The sequence below is a fragment of the Centroberyx affinis genome, unplaced genomic scaffold, assembly GCF_046629955.1.
Source record: "Centroberyx affinis isolate AG114_WGS23_722 - 3 ecotype Tasmania unplaced genomic scaffold, CSIRO-AGI_Caff_v1 ptg001571l_1, whole genome shotgun sequence".
Lineage (NCBI taxonomy): Eukaryota > Metazoa > Chordata > Actinopteri > Beryciformes > Berycidae > Centroberyx > Centroberyx affinis.
The window spans coordinates 303915-319108 of NW_027280022.1; the positions used below are offsets into that span (position 1 = coordinate 303915).

The 15194-nt window shown below is 42.7% G+C and overlaps 2 protein-coding genes across 2 annotated transcripts; both read left to right on the forward strand.

The window, feature by feature from the left end:
* Positions 1–716: 716 nt before the first annotated feature.
* Positions 717–4712, forward strand: LOC139650919 (translational activator of cytochrome c oxidase 1-like). The gene is made up of 6 exons (XM_071527714.1): positions 717–788; positions 1112–1403; positions 1500–1606; positions 2019–2152; positions 3077–3239; positions 3795–4712. Exons 2-6 carry the CDS (start codon positions 1115–1117, stop codon positions 4002–4004), a joined length of 903 nt encoding a protein of 300 aa, XP_071383815.1. The 5' UTR covers positions 717–788; positions 1112–1114; the 3' UTR covers positions 4005–4712.
* On the forward strand, positions 4570–15173 carry kcnh6b (potassium voltage-gated channel, subfamily H (eag-related), member 6b). The gene is made up of 12 exons (XM_071527711.1): positions 4570–4585; positions 6181–6338; positions 9529–9954; positions 10237–10630; positions 10795–10994; positions 11169–11421; positions 11566–11759; positions 12123–12231; positions 12558–12827; positions 13475–13655; positions 14248–14452; positions 14877–15173. Exons 1-12 carry the CDS (start codon positions 4570–4572, stop codon positions 15171–15173), a joined length of 2703 nt encoding a protein of 900 aa, XP_071383812.1.
* Positions 15174–15194: the final 21 nt, after the last annotated feature.

The following is a 15194-nucleotide window of genomic DNA, read 5'->3' on the forward strand; positions in this document are numbered from 1 at the left end:
TGAAACTATGTGCCGGGACCCCAGATTGGGTCATGGGCCTATTATTGTACCCCATCAACATAAATAGAAGCAGTGTGATTTAATGAACCTGGGTCCCATGGGAAGAGACCAAATTCCTAATTCAGTTCCCATGCTGAAACATTTTAGGAGACACTGATTCAGCCCATTATGACATTAACCATTTTTACATTTGAACCAATAATCTCTACTAGTGCCAACCACCTCACAGACAGACACAAACAAATACACAAATTATTGGGAAGAATTATAATATCTGGTGTTACTGTAAGATTTGAGACCAATTGATAGCCTACCAAATTTTGTGCTGATATTGTAGTGCAATGGTTCGTCCAGGAAACCCCAGGGGTCTTTGAAGTGGTTGCAGGGGTCTCCAACAAATCACTGTTTCTTCATTCAGTTCAAATTAATAGGCTACTAGGAGTGAATGTACAATAATGGCTATTCTGATCAGAGGTTTCACTCTCTTCTCTGTTATCTCTCCACTTACACAACAAAAAATCCAGTCAGATGGTTGCTGGGACAAAACACAACCTTTATCAGATGTGGGTCTGTGGTTACCAGTGGTATTAGTTTGTATAATGTCCTATTCCCTCATATGAAACGTTTGGTAACCTGAAAACGTGGAATCTGTCGCCCTTGTGTGCTTGAGCTTTTATTTTGAAAGGTCCGCTTCTGACGTCACAACAACCAGGAAGTGTCCGTTTCACAAGGACAGCTGCAGTTAGCTTGCTGTCTGTCTGTCTGCTGCGTGGTCTCTGGTCCAAACTGTAAGTTAGAAAAGTAAAGCTCAGTCAGTGTCATTCACATATCAAAAGCGGCGAATGAATGTCCTTTTAAAGCGTTTAAAGCGTTAAGTTATCAGTTCATTGACACTTTTAATTCCTCGTCAGAATAGTCAGTTAGCATGTTTACTAGAAACAGCCAGTAACTTAACAGTAGCTTCTCCTTCGGCTTGTTAAACACCATAACAAAGTGACTTCATATGAGTTTTATATTATCTGCAGTGGTTATTATACCCAGTCTAGCTGTGTTACACATGTAGTGCAAAGCAGCAACAGTCCATGCACTAACTCTTGGTTTGTATCTCAAGGGCATGGCGGGAGGGGCGGTGTTGCGGGCTCTCTTGACCCGGTGCCCCCGAAGACTTGCCCCGGCCTCTTCCTCGGTAGGTCTAGGGAAATGCTCAGCGCACACAGACCTGCCGGTCTCCCGTGTTTCCCCGCCGTGGAAAACCTCTCCTGTCAGGACACTACAGCTGTGCTCTAGCTTATGTGCTGGCCATAACAAGTGGTCAAAGGTGAAACACGTAAAAGGACCCAAAGATGACGCAAGAGGCAGGATGTTTATGAAGTTTGGCTTGATGATAAGGATAGCTGTAAAAGGTAAGGTTCACGAGAAACACAATGAACTGAATGAATGAGAGCTTTGGTTGTGGACTGTGTTTAATTTTATTCATGCAACCTTGATGTTTTCTGCAGAAGGAGGATCTAACCCAGAATTCAACGCGGCCTTAGCCAATATATTGGAGCAGTGCAGAGGCAAGAACATGCCGAAAGCATCCATAGACGCTGTAATCAAGGGTGCGGTAGGTTGACTACATACTACTCTGTAAGTTTGTTTTGTAGGATTTAGGTTTAGTTTATTGGCATATCCATACAAAAGCTAAAAACGCTTCAATAGGGTGATGAAGAAAGAAATGTGTGGGTGAGACAAAAGCCAAGAGACTTATGACGAGGACACAAGTGAACTAGGCAAGAGAAACCAAATGACAGCTAGAGGAGACTGTTACAAAAACAACACAAAGCATACAAGTAGTGACAAGTAAGAGGAATAAAATGCCGCTGTGATTAAGAAGTGTGTGTGTTTGTGTTCGAAGACAAAGGGAGAAAATGCGTTTTGTTTTACTGAGGGTGTGTCTGTGTTCTCAAAGAGAGAAAGTGCGCTGTGGTAACGAGGGAACATTTCTTCTCTATGTTAATCCTCCTCTGCCTCCACAGGAGAAGGCCAAAGCAGGAACCCAGCAGATATATGAAGCTCGGGGTCCAGGTGGATGCATGATGCTCATCGAGGTCCTGACTGACAACAACACCCGCAGCCACCAGGAGGTCAAACGCCTGCTCAACAAGAATGGGTCAGGACCTCCACTGCTTATATAGGAGTCTTATGATGCTTTGTATACCTGAAATAATCAATCACAGCTATTGCATGCAGTTGCACCATACACCACTAACGAGACCAGGGCATATAATTCTTAGCGTTAACCTGCTTCAAGTGCCAGATCATTGGAGTTTGCTGCATCAGTACATGTCAGATAGTGTCACATAACTTGACAGGCACAGAAACACATACTAAATTGACTGTCAAATACTTTCTTTCTCTGGTACAGCTCTCTGGTACAGTGTGTTACCCTATGTGGCAAGCCTTAACCATCTGGTACTCAAAGCATGTTAAAACAAATACCACAAATTATTCGTAAATATTATTTCACCCTGATCTGACAGGAATACCTAAAAATGTTTGTGGACAGGAATCACCAATCAATGTGTCTTCTAACCTCAGTCCATCAACACTGCATGCAGAATATAATTAAGGAGAATGATTCCAAACTCTTCATCAGCAGTTACACTACCAGTCAAAAGTTAGGACACGCCTGATTGAATGTACTATGTTTTTCATTATCTTAAAGCTATTTTGATGTAAAGGCTTATGCTTAAATGCTTGAAATTTGTTTCTAGACAAATATAAATAGTGACGTTGATGCCTATGTATGAATTTCTTTCCAAAGCTTTTGCCTTTCCATCAAGACAAAGGTGGCTACTTTAAAGAATCTAAAATATAAGATTTGATTTGTTTAACACTTTTTTGGTCACTGCATAATTCCATTTGTTTTATTTCATAGTTTTGATGTTTTGACTATTATTCTAAAATGTGAAAAATAGTAAAAATAAAGAAAAATGCTTGTGTCCAAACTTTTGACTGGTAGCACAGATTACAATGTGGGGTTATATTCTGCTGACTGTGTGTCCCAGAGGTGTAATTCTTTGCTCGTCCACAGAGGGGCGCTGGCAGACGGTGCCCGTCATAACTTCAACAGGAAGGGGGTGGTGGTGGTGCAGGGCCAGCGCGTCACGGCAGAGCGAGCGCTGGAGCTGGCCATCGAGGCGGGAGCCGAGGACGTCCAGGAGACCGAGGACGAGGAGGAGCAGCCGCTCCTGCAGGTCAGACATCACTACTTTGAGAGGAGCGGAAGCAGATGCAAACTTTGTGTCTCAAATTTTAGTGATTTTAAATGCTTTTTATGGGTTGAGCAAGTTTTACTACTTAAGACTCATGAAACCCATTCAAAATGCATATTAAATCATTTTGCTCAATTAATGAAAAGTAGTTTAGATATTAAAGGTTTTCATCCGACAGCAACATGGGAAATCATGACATGTATGAACCCATTCCCATGGATTGTTTCATAGATTGTTGACTGAAGTTTGACATTGTGATATAAATATAGTCAAACAATGATATATAGTTTTGTTTGTGGTTGGGCTCTGTATTATTTTGTTTATTGAAATTCACCTAGTGTTTGTGTGTACCAATGTCTATTTGAACATTATCTTCGGACCTTCTATGACTTTCCAAACTAAGGTTACTGGGATGTACCATTTAATCCTGATGGGATACACACAGATTTGAACATCCAAATACACACTATAATACAACCTGAACATTGAGTTTTCCCACAGTTTAGGTAATGGTTTGATCCGTTTCTCCCTTTTCAGTTTATCTGTGACATGACAGACCTGAAGAATGTGCGGACGTCACTGGAGGAGCTCGGACTGCAGATCACCTCTGCTGGATTGGAGTTTGTTCCCCACACCCCCACGACTCTGGACCAGGCCCAGCTGGAGGCGGCCTCAACGCTAATAGAAGCTCTCAATGACTATTCGGACGTTGTTCGAGTCTGGGACAACATCCAGGCCCAGAGCTGAATACTCTCTTGCCATGTACATCTTACATTTGGACTGGTTAATTTCACGAAGAAAAAATTTGCCAACAGATATACTGTACTTCAAAGGGTGCTGATACTACTGCATGTCAGTGATTGTCATGTCGAGATATGGAATAGACATTGTATGTCTGGAAATATGAGTGTCTTGGTCATTTTGATGCTCTCTGTATAGGAAAAGACTTGTAGGAGAAAGGAGATGGAGATCCGTGTTTAGATGTTTTATAGTGATATTTCACCTTGGACAGTTTCATTCTTCAGCCCGCACTTCTCTACAGAAGTTCAATAGCAGCCACCCATCAACATTAGCCACCCTGGGGATACACTATCACTAGTTGTCTTCAGGCTTTTCCCCCCAAGTTCTCGATTTCAAGAATTTGCAGACAAAATTACCTCTTGAAAATTCTGATCTACAGAGTGGCACAGAATTAAATAATATTGTCTGCATCTGCTTCTCTTTGCTTGTACTGTAGATGTGGCAGAAGCATAATTTGTCGACTAGGTTTCTAAAAAAGTGTGAGGTGTTGATAAAAGGTGGCTGATCATTCATGGGCTCCTACAGAGGTATGCATGCTAAAAAATGAAAATGTTCTACCAAAGTGAAATATAACTATAAGCGGGTGGGTTGTCCAGGAAGTGACGTCCATATGTCAACGAGGATCAGGACAAAATAAAGTTTTATTTAATTTTACCGCTGCAGAATCAACGTCTGTGTTAACGGCTCTTGTGAAACGTCAGATCTTTTCCATCCACAAAGCTTTAGAAACTTCAGGTATTTGAAAAAAAAAAACCAGATTGCTGAAGGTTACGGCTGAAGGACAGTTGGAGCCAGTGTGTCACATCACAGGTCATTACCCTCTCATTTTAATGTGGTGTCAACATTGCAGTCAATAAGATCCCACATTAACAGTATGCATGCAACATATTGAGTGGTTGCCATACCATTAGCCAGTTTGTTTTTGTTGTCGTACCACAGCGTCCTTTATGACAGCCTGATGCATATTTCACACTTAAAGTACCAACCTATACTGCATACAGGAAAACTGAAATGCTAATTTGATGTTACCAGGAAAGTCCAATGTAATGGCATTGAGCCAATTTCCTCTGGTTATCAATGATTTGCCATTGATCTTCCTGTCAGTTCCTCTCAGCTATAGCATGGAATTGATTGGTTTCCAGTGTTAGCGAATGTTGCACGGCGACATGCTAGCTGAAGGCCAGTCCACCACCCTATGCCAGTGTGGAGGGTCCAACCTTGAGGTCTGCCTACATACACTGAAAACAACAAGTACATTTTTTTTTTGCTCTAAACATAAGCCATGAGAGAGTAGGGCGAATATTTTTGAACACACTTGTCCAGAAAGAAGGATGGAGGTTTGGGTCATGGGCGCCTAGCGGTCAAGAGGGATCTGACATTCTGAGTTTTAAATCAGGTACGTTGTGTTGATTTACTTCAGAAAATATGGTTTGGTTGAAAAAGTTGACCAGCTAGTGAGAGCACATTTTTCTATACTGCAACAATTTGTGAACTGCTGCTTTTTCAAAAACAGTTTGTGAGTTAAGTATTGAGACTTTTTCAACATTTGACCTGAAGGGCACAGTGTTTTTGGGAGGGGCGCGGCTAGGTGGGCGTTCTGACATCAGAGCGGATTGGGGAATTTAGGAAGGGGAGGTGCAGAGTATCATGGTAAACAAGTCACTAAGCTTGTTTCTTTTATCTTCATTCTTATATTTTCCAAGACAAAGTTGGAATGTGTGATATTTTCAGTGTCTGTTTCAAAATCAGCTATAATGTTGTCAGTGTTGAAACACTATGTGACTCCAGTCCAGTGAAAAAAGTAACAATGTAGTTACACAGTCGCATAGCTAATAGTGTGATGCAAATAAACATAATAGCTGTATGATATAGCTATATAATATATATCTATAATAGCTGGATGGTGTTTTCATACTCAGAGGCCAAACTGAGGAAACAATAAATAAAATACAGTGTAAAAGAAGAGAAAAATATGAAACAGCAATGACATCAGATGAAAGGAGGACAAGATAAAAGGAAGGCGTACATCAGTGTATTTGTATAACCTGTAAAGACAAAGAATGCTTAGGAGCTCTTAAGTGTAAAATGTATACTCCTATTTTTGTGTTTCCTTCCCCTGTAGGCCAGCAGAGCTCCATGTCTGACTCGGACCTTATGAAGAGCGGGGGACCAGCCGGCAGGGGCCCCGAATGCCTGTCCCCCCCAACCCCGAGGGTGGAGCTGCTCAGCCCCTCCAAGGTGAAGGACCGCACTCAGCACGTCACAGAGAAGGTCACGCAGGTATGGGGGCGGAGTCTCTCACTGTGTGTGTTTCATCGGTTTATTAATGGCGAGACGCGTAGCTGAAGTGACTGAGAACCAGGAAGGACTTGGCAAATCTTAGTGCATCTCATTTGGGAACGTTTGAGTGTAATGCCCCATACATTCAGAGTTATGTCGAGTTCAGTCTGTAATGTTTTGATTTCTACTCTAAGAAGTCAAAAGGTCCCAGCAACATACAGAAAATCATTAACAGTCACCTGGTAGCAGTGCAGTTGCCTTGATCACATGTCAGACTGCGGTTAACCCGCTAGTGGAAAAATCAGTAGGCGGTTTGTGGGCTGGATGGTTTCCTGCTGGGTGGGGAGAGTGGCAGTCAGCCACTGTTCAATTCAGACCTGCTGCTGTTGCTGCCGGGGCCGCAGGGCTCGGCGTTCTGCATCACTGCCTCTGTGTGATGATGTGAGGATATGGATATGAGGCAAGTGCAAGGGAAGAGCGTTCACAACGACCTGTGACCTTGCTGCAGATGGTTCTGGGTCAGTGTTGATCCCTGGTTATTTATCTCTGGATTTGGATCTCTGGTTATCTGTCAGTCTATCTATCTATCTATCTATCTATCTATCTATCTATCTATCTATGTATTAGGGATGGGACAATATATCAAAATTCAATATATTGCAATACAAAAAAGTGACAATCCATATCATGGGTCAGAAAAATTAATTGTGATATTAGCTACATTTTATTCTGCTGTAGTAATCACAAATGAGACGACTTGTCTCAAGTTCTCCATCCAGAAATATTAGTGGCTCAGAAATAAACAAAATTCTGCAGTCATACTTTGTTTGTTTGTTTATTTATTACATTGTATTGTGGTTGTGTCGAATCGTGTACCCCATATTGCGTATTGAATCGTATCGTCCCATCCCATCTATCTGTCTATCTGTCTATCTGTCTATCTGTCTATCTATCTATCGAGGTAAAAGGCCACTGGAGAATCGGTCAGTGCAGCAAATGTTCAATTGAACGGGCCAAAGAGAACATGAGGACTTTGGCAGCACATGAACTCAGTTACGTGATCATGATGTGTCATTAGAGGAACCATCCGGCTCCTGTATTCAGTCCGCTCTCGCGCTGTTGATAACAGCAGAGTAATGCTTTAGACTTTTCCCATACTGTCTGGAAGTTATGGATGTAATGGTTAGGAGGAATGGTCTCCCAAGCCTTGCCTCCACTGAGAGTCAGCGGTGACGGGATAGTCAAGGATTCCTCGGACCTACAAGGTCACAGAGCCAGAGCAAGCAGCCTCCGCCATGAACATAGTCCAAACAGTATGTCTTCCAAAAAGGTCTGTTGGTCATTATTAGTGCAGACAGAAAGTGTTTGGTGTGTTAAAAGATTGGTTTGAAAATTTTGCTGTTTTTTCTCCCACTTTGTACTGGTTTTGGTATTTTTCTTCCAGAATGTACCAGATGTGCTTTGTGTCAAAATTGAGAACAGTTGCAATTTACAGTAATATGTGTGAATGGAAGGATACAGTTAGGCCCAGAAATATTTGGACAGCGACACAAGTTTTGTTATTTTAGCTGTTTACAAAAACATATTCAGGATACAGTTATATAATCAATATGGGCTTAAAGTGCAGACTCTCAGCTGTAATTTGAGAGTATTCACATCCAAATTGGAGGAAGGGTTTAGGAATTACAGCTCTTTAATATGTAGCCGCCTCTTTTTCAAGGGACCAAAAGTAATTGGACAAATTAACATTACCATAAGTAAAATGTTCATTTTTAATACTTTGTTGAGAATCCTTTGCAGGCAATGACTGCCTGAAGTCTGGAACCCATGGACATCACCAAACGCTGGGTTTCCTCCTTTGTGATGCTTTGCCAGGCCTTTACTGCAGCTGTCTTCAGTTGTTTCTTGTTTGTGGGTCTTTCTGCCTTAAGTTTTGTCTTGAGCAAGTGAAGTGCATGCTCCATCGGGTTGAGATCTGGTGATTGACTCGGTCATTGCAGAATGTTCCACTTCTTTGCCTTAAAAAACTCCTGGGTTGCTTTCGCAGTATGTTTTGGGTCATTGTCCATCTGTACTGTGAAGCGCCGTCCGATCAACTTCGCTGCATTTGGCTGAATCTGAGCAGAAAGTATTTCCCTATACACTTCAGAATTCATCCGGCCGCTTCTGTCTTCTGTCACATCATCAGTAAACACTAGTGACCCAGTGCCATTGGAAGCCATGCATGCCCATGCCATCACACTGCCTCCACCATGTTTTACAGAAGATGTGGTGTGCTTTGGATCATGAGCTGTTCCAATTCTTCTCCATACTTTCTTCTTCCCATCATTCTGGTACAGGTTGATCTTAGTCTCATCTGTCCAAAGAATGCTGTTCCAGAACTGGGCTGGCTTCTTCAGATGTTTTTTGGCAAAGTCTAATCTGGCCTTTCTATTTTTGAGGCTGGTTAATGGTTTGCACCTTGTGGTGAACCCTCTGTATTTACTCTCATTAAGTCTTCTCTTTATGGTAGACTTAGATACTGATACACCTACTTCCTGGAGAGTGTTCTTCACTTGGGTGGATGTTGTGAAGGGTTTTTCTTCACCATGGAAAGGATCCTGGAAAGAGCCCATGCAGCCTTCTGAGTCAATTGTCCAATTACTTTTGGTCCCTTGAAAAAGAGGCTCAAAGGAGGAAACCCAGCGTTTGGTGATGTCCATGGGTTCCAGACTTCAGGCAGTCATTGCCTGCAAAGGATTCTCAACAAAGTATTAAAAATGAACATTTTACTTATGGTAATTTGTCCAATTACTTTTGGTCCCTTGAAAAAGAGGCGGCTACATATTAAAGAGCTGTAATTCCTAAACCCTTCCTCCAATTTGGATGTGAATACTCTCAAATTACAGCTGAGAGTCTGCACTTTAAGCCCATATTGATTATATAACTGTATCCTGAATATGTTTTTGTAAACAGCTAAAATAACAAAACTTGTGTCACTGTCCAAATATTTCTGGGCCTAACTGTATGTTCATAGAAAATGTATTTACCTACTGGAGAACAAATAGTTTTCATTACATACCTTAAAAAGACTATCAGTATAGACACCAAATACATAAAATGTTCCAATTTGTCATACATAAATGAACTAAACGTACATGTGTGAGAATAAGCTTATACTGATATATCCTCACCACACCTTTATGCCTAGGTGCTTTCTTTGGAGTCTGATGTGCTGCCTGAATACAAACTCCAGGTGCCAGAGACGACATGGTGGATCCTGCTTCACTACAGCCCCTTCAAGGCTTTCTGGGACTGGATTATTCTGCTGCTGGTCCTCTACACAGCTGTGTTCACTCCCTACTCGGCCGCCTTCCTTTTGGATGAACACGGGGATGTGCATAAGAGGAGCTGCGGCTACACATGTGACCCTCTAAATGCGGTGGACCTCATGGTGGATGTACTGTTTATTGTGGATATCGTCATCAACTTTCGCACCACCTATGTGGACCACAATGATGAGGTGGTGACACAGCCGAGCCGGATAGCCAAGCACTATATCAAAGGCTGGTTCCCAATTGATCTGTTTGCTGCAATCCCTTTTGACCTCCTCATTTTCAGATCTGGCTCTGACGAGGTAAGAACTTTGCCTCTCTGTAAATGATATTGTTTTCAATTTTACAAAAGCTCAAATAGTAAAAAGGCTTTCTCAAAATTTAATTTGATTGACAAAAATGAAGATATTTATCTGCTTGATAGGCTATTATCTAATTGTGCTTTTTTTTTTACAAGGCTTCATAAACCCTCTTTATTTAGATTTTTAGAAACTTCTAAATGTACTTCTTCAAGTCTTAAACTAAATTGCATGGCCATTTTCCCCTGCCTATCTTCCTCTCCCTGTTATTCATGGACACCAAAGATGGCAACCTTAATTGGCCTGCTGAAAACAGCTCGGCTGCTGCGATTGGTCCGTGTGGCAAGAAAGCTGGACCGGTATTCTGAATATGGGGCTGCTGTCCTCTTCTTGCTTATGTGCACCTTTGTGCTCATCGCCCATTGGCTAGCCTGCATCTGGTATGCTATTGGCTTTGTGGAGAGGCCGTACACAGAGACGGGCTGGCTGGACAACCTGGCCGAACAGCTAGGCAAGGCCTACAACGACAGTGACTCCACCTCCGGCCCATCAATCAAAGACAAGTACGTCACAGCTCTGTACTTCACCTTCAGCAGTTTGACCAGTGTGGGCTTCGGTAACGTCTCTCCAAACACCAACTCTGAGAAGCTCTTCTCCATCTGCGTCATGGTCATTGGCTGTGAGTTTTCCAAACACTTTATCATGTCAATTCCAGAACATGACCCTACTCTGTTTTCATTATCTCCTTTTTTAGACTTCAATATTGAAGATGTAATTACTCAGGAAGTGAGATATTCTGGCTTTTAGTGTTATCTCCATCTCCTCCTGCTTCCTCTGTCCTAGCTCTCATGTATGCCAGCATATTTGGGAATGTGTCGGCCATCATCCAGCGGCTGTACTCTGGTACCACCCGCTACCACACCCAAATGCTGCGGGTCAAAGAGTTCATCCGCTTCCACCAAATCCCAGGGGACCTTCGCCAAAGGCTGGAGGAGTACTTCCAACATGCATGGTCCTACACAAATGGCATCGACATGAATGCTGTACGTAAAAAAGGAATATTTGGGTAGTATTGGATTAGTGTGTCCAAAGACCTACTTACCCCTGTACCTACCATGATGTTATAATTTTGCCAAATCAGGATGTCATGGTTGGTGACTATCCTTTTTTTGCATCAAATCACTGATACATTGACGCCTTTGCCTTCTCATATTTAGGTTTTGAAGGGGTTTCCAGAGTGTTTGCAGGCAGATATTTGTTTGCACTTGAACCGATCTCTGCTGCAGAACTGCGACGCCTTCCGTGGGGGCAGTCAAGCCTGTCTGCGTGCCTTGGCCGTGAGGTTCAAGACGGTCCACGCTCCGCCAGGAGATACTCTGATCCACTACGGAGACATCCTGGACTCTCTCTTCTTCATCTCCCGTGGCTCCATCCAGGTCGTCAGGGATGATGTGGTAGTAGCCATATTAGGTAAAGCACCTAATATATACCTATCTATCTATTATATACCTATCTATTGTGCCATGAAAATTAGTTGTTTTGAAAGTGGTCTTCCAAAAATGATGTAGAGCCATACCTCAAAATATCTTCAAGAAACTTATCATGCCCTTACAGAAAAGAACGACATCTTTGGCGAGCCTATCCACCTGTATGACGAACCAGGGAAGTCCAATTCGGACGTACACGCCATCACCTACTGTGACCTGCACCGCATCCTGAGGGACGACCTGCTGGAAGTCCTGGACATCTACCCTACCTTTGCAGACAACTTCTGGAGGAACTTGGAGATCACCTTTGACCTTAGAGATGTACGGTGTCAGCATTGGGTTGATATTCAGTGTTTGTTCTTCAACTAGCCTAAAAACCTGTTAGCATTGTTCACATTTCTCCTTGAAAATCAATAGATAACACTAGTTGTAAGCTAAAGAGCTGCTATAATGTGGGATGCTAAGACTGTTAAGAAGACATTTTATGCTTAACTGCAATACCAATACAGAGACTTGTCCTTGAATGGCTCTGGCATTGGCATTGTATCAAGTACTGGTGCATGAAAATGACACACTACCAGTCAAAACGTTTCCCTGTAATAATGGCAGATAGCATGTATGCAGTAATTTGCAGTGTATTCTATGATGAGTTTGTATTTACCTGATTTTTTCTGTGTTCATCAGACTGATCAAGTTCCGCCAATAATAACGACTGATGACTCTGGTGACGACTGCGGATATCGCCACAGGCCAAGACACAGAATCCACTCCCTGGACTGCCGAATCAGGCCAGGTGAGATATCTGGTGCTTTGGAAGATATATGCAATAAAACAATTTATCTTACGGGGTTGGAATGATAACCTAAAATGGGCTAGGAAAGCGTGGAAGCAAAGATATGCAAACCAAGAAACACAGGGGAAACTATCTCCTTAGATGAGAAAAGACTCTGTAGACAAAAGATTGTATTTTGATTTTTTCAATTCCAACTCTATCAGAGAAGCCAGTGAAAAGCTTAGGAAGATGGTATAATGCCTGGGATAGGCTCCAGCCCCCCGTGACCCTGAATAGGAATAAGCAGGTAGAGAAAATGAGTGAATGTATTCCTTTCCTGTGAACAGATGGAATGGACCATGAAGACTCGTACCCCCTTCAGTCCTTCCGTCATCGTCACTCCGCTCCCCAGTCTCACTGGGACGAGCGCTGCAGTTGTGGATCGCCGTGCTCCCAGTCCAGCGAGGACCTGAGTAAGCCTCTTGCCCATGGGGCCAAAGTGGAGCTGTACCCCCCGAAAGATGCCAGGAGGGACTACTCCCCCCCTGTGGTGCAACTGCTGCCCCCTAGTGGCACCTCAATGGGGAGGGAACCGGTGTTAGACAGGGGCCACCAAGGTAGAAATGAGTGTTAACCCTTTTAACTCTGATTTTCCTCTTAAATGTCCCCTTAAGTAGCTTCAAAGTAAAAAAAAAAAATCCATACTTCATATATATTCATATATATACAGTATATATATATACATATATCCATACTATACAACAATGTCACATAACATATTCTGTATGTGCTCGTTCCAGCCCTTCATTGAAGCTATAGCAGGTTTATGTTGAGTGAAATATAAGGCCGAAAAATCTAGATTTTTCTCACGTTTCCATGTAATTACAGTATGAAATATTTGGTATCTAGTAGAATTTAAAATAAAGTTCTGTGGGTTTGAACAAAGCTTGGTTGCACAACATGCGTTTGTAATGATGGTCCCAGCGGTGGGACTGGCACAGTTGAGGAGGTTTTAATTGAAGTGTAACCTAGAAAGACTTACAGGGTGCGTCTGCGTACTATTTTGAAGTTTAATACCAGTAAAATCTCAGAATAATTAACCAGATGCAGAACATGCCATACTTGACCACAGTTGCATCATGGATTGAGTCTAATGTGTTCATAGTTTGTGTGTATTATCATGCATGCAGTATGAGCTTTTAGACATATTTCAATAGAATTTAAAAAAGTTGCCCCTAATTTCTTGTCTTTTCATTTTCCTCAGCCTCGTCTCTGAATGTGCCTGGAGTGTATCGATACTGGCCAGACCGACAGCCGCAGCAGTTTTCTAGTCGCTCCTGGCGATCCTCCTCTGTCCGCAACTCGTACCACCCACCACCCTTCACAGAGGAGAGGCCCAGTGAGCTGGAGTCTCGCCTTGAGGTGTTACAGTCGCAGCTCAACAGGTGCATTTACAATTGCCATTTCTTTTTACTCAACTACTTTTAAAATAAAAATCTAAAGCGTTACTTGAGGAGTAATTACTCGGCTAATGTGGCCCTTGACAGTATCTAAGATACCTATATCAACAGTAGAGAAGTCAGAATGGCTGATTTGCTCATATGTCAGGAAATGTCTTAGAGTCCTTAATGTTTTAGTAGTGTACTATATATGACAGCGTAGTTCATGTCCTCTATAGTCACCATTTGTGGGTTAGCGCATCATTAGTTTGATACCTGAACTGGGCCTCTGTATGGACGCTTGCCCTGGATTAAGCCACAAGGGACTGTTACATCATATCCTGTGTATTGGTAAATGAAAAAGTAAGGGCTGCAATATACTAGTCAATTTAGATATTATAGATAGCAAAATGAAAATCCAGGGTCAAAAATCTATTTAGGCTAAACATTTCCTTGTAACAAGAAGCTCCTATGCAATGAATTCAACAATGCTGAGGTACATTCTTCATCAGTGTTGTCCAAAAAGTTGTCCACTGTATCACTGCTATAATGACCAATAACTCTGCTTAATAGTCATAAGAATTCCTCTGTTCCCCAGACTGGAGACTCGCATGACAGCCGACATCAACGTTATTCTCCAGCTTCTCCAGAGGCAGATGGCTCCTGTCCCTCCTGCCTACAGCACTGTATCATCTAGTACCCTCCCTACTGACTCACCTAGCCTGTACAGGACCGGGACACCAGTGTTACACACCATGTACCCCATCTCTCCCCTGCAGCTGGACAGCCGGGCATCCATACAGGTATGGAAAACTGCTGAATATTCTGAAAATGTATTTAAGGCCTTTTGTTTAGCCTCTGTGTCTGTAATTCTGTGTGTTTTTATGTCTTCTTGTTGTTATGTCTTTTTTTTTTTTTTTTTTTTACAGCTTTCTGGTCTTATCTTAACTATTAATACTATTACTCTTGTGAAGCACTTTGTAACTTTCCCAAATAAGCTTTACTTACTTACTTTACTTACATTTCTTTACAACATTGTCACTAAAGTTACTGCTATTAACAATGATTCATTTCTAGACCTCTATCCAAGGGCTAAGCAAAATAGTATGTTGTCAAATCTCAACCTTGGAAACCCCAAAAAGCAGGAAATTCTAAAAAAGGAAACCCTGAAATGTCCCATCCCTGCAGCAGTTACTTACCCAACCATCTATGACTGTCTTTCTCTAGAGCTCTGCCCAGCCTGACCTTAAATTCACCAAGAAGTCCCAGGAGTCATTGTCCAGCGGGATCCATGTGACCGCGGCGTCGGACGACACCATGTCCACGCCCGTCACCCCGGAGACGGAGACCCACGCGAGGCTGGCCCCCCCGCTGCTCCAGCCGCGGGTCAAGCCCTCCCTCATGGAGACGCCTGGACTCTGCGGCAGCCTGCGCTACCCGTCGCTGCCGGGGAACCTGGACATCGCCTCGGGACTGGCTGAGATCCAGAAACACCTCTCGGACCCTGTGCTGCCTGTCAGCTGATGCCCTTCAGCTAAAGGAGTT

What these genes read in the sequence shown, in the direction of transcription:
- kcnh6b (XM_071527711.1), top strand. An exon ending in TCAGATCTGGCTCTGACGAG is followed by an intron (nt 9,955 to 10,236) that starts GTAAGAACTTTG and finishes TGGACACCAAAG; the next exon opens with ATGGCAACCTTAATTGGCCT. An exon ending in GTTAGACAGGGGCCACCAAG is followed by an intron (nt 12,828 to 13,474) that starts GTAGAAATGAGT and finishes CATTTTCCTCAG; the next exon opens with CCTCGTCTCTGAATGTGCCT.
- LOC139650919 (XM_071527714.1), top strand. Translation starts at nt 1,115, where the DNA reads ATGGCGGGAGGGGCGGTGTTGCGGGCTCTCTTGACCCGGTGCCCCCGA. An exon ending in ACGCTGTAATCAAGGGTGCG is followed by an intron (nt 1,607 to 2,018) that starts GTAGGTTGACTA and finishes CTGCCTCCACAG; the next exon opens with GAGAAGGCCAAAGCAGGAAC. An exon ending in AGGAGCAGCCGCTCCTGCAG is followed by an intron (nt 3,240 to 3,794) that starts GTCAGACATCAC and finishes CTCCCTTTTCAG; the next exon opens with TTTATCTGTGACATGACAGA.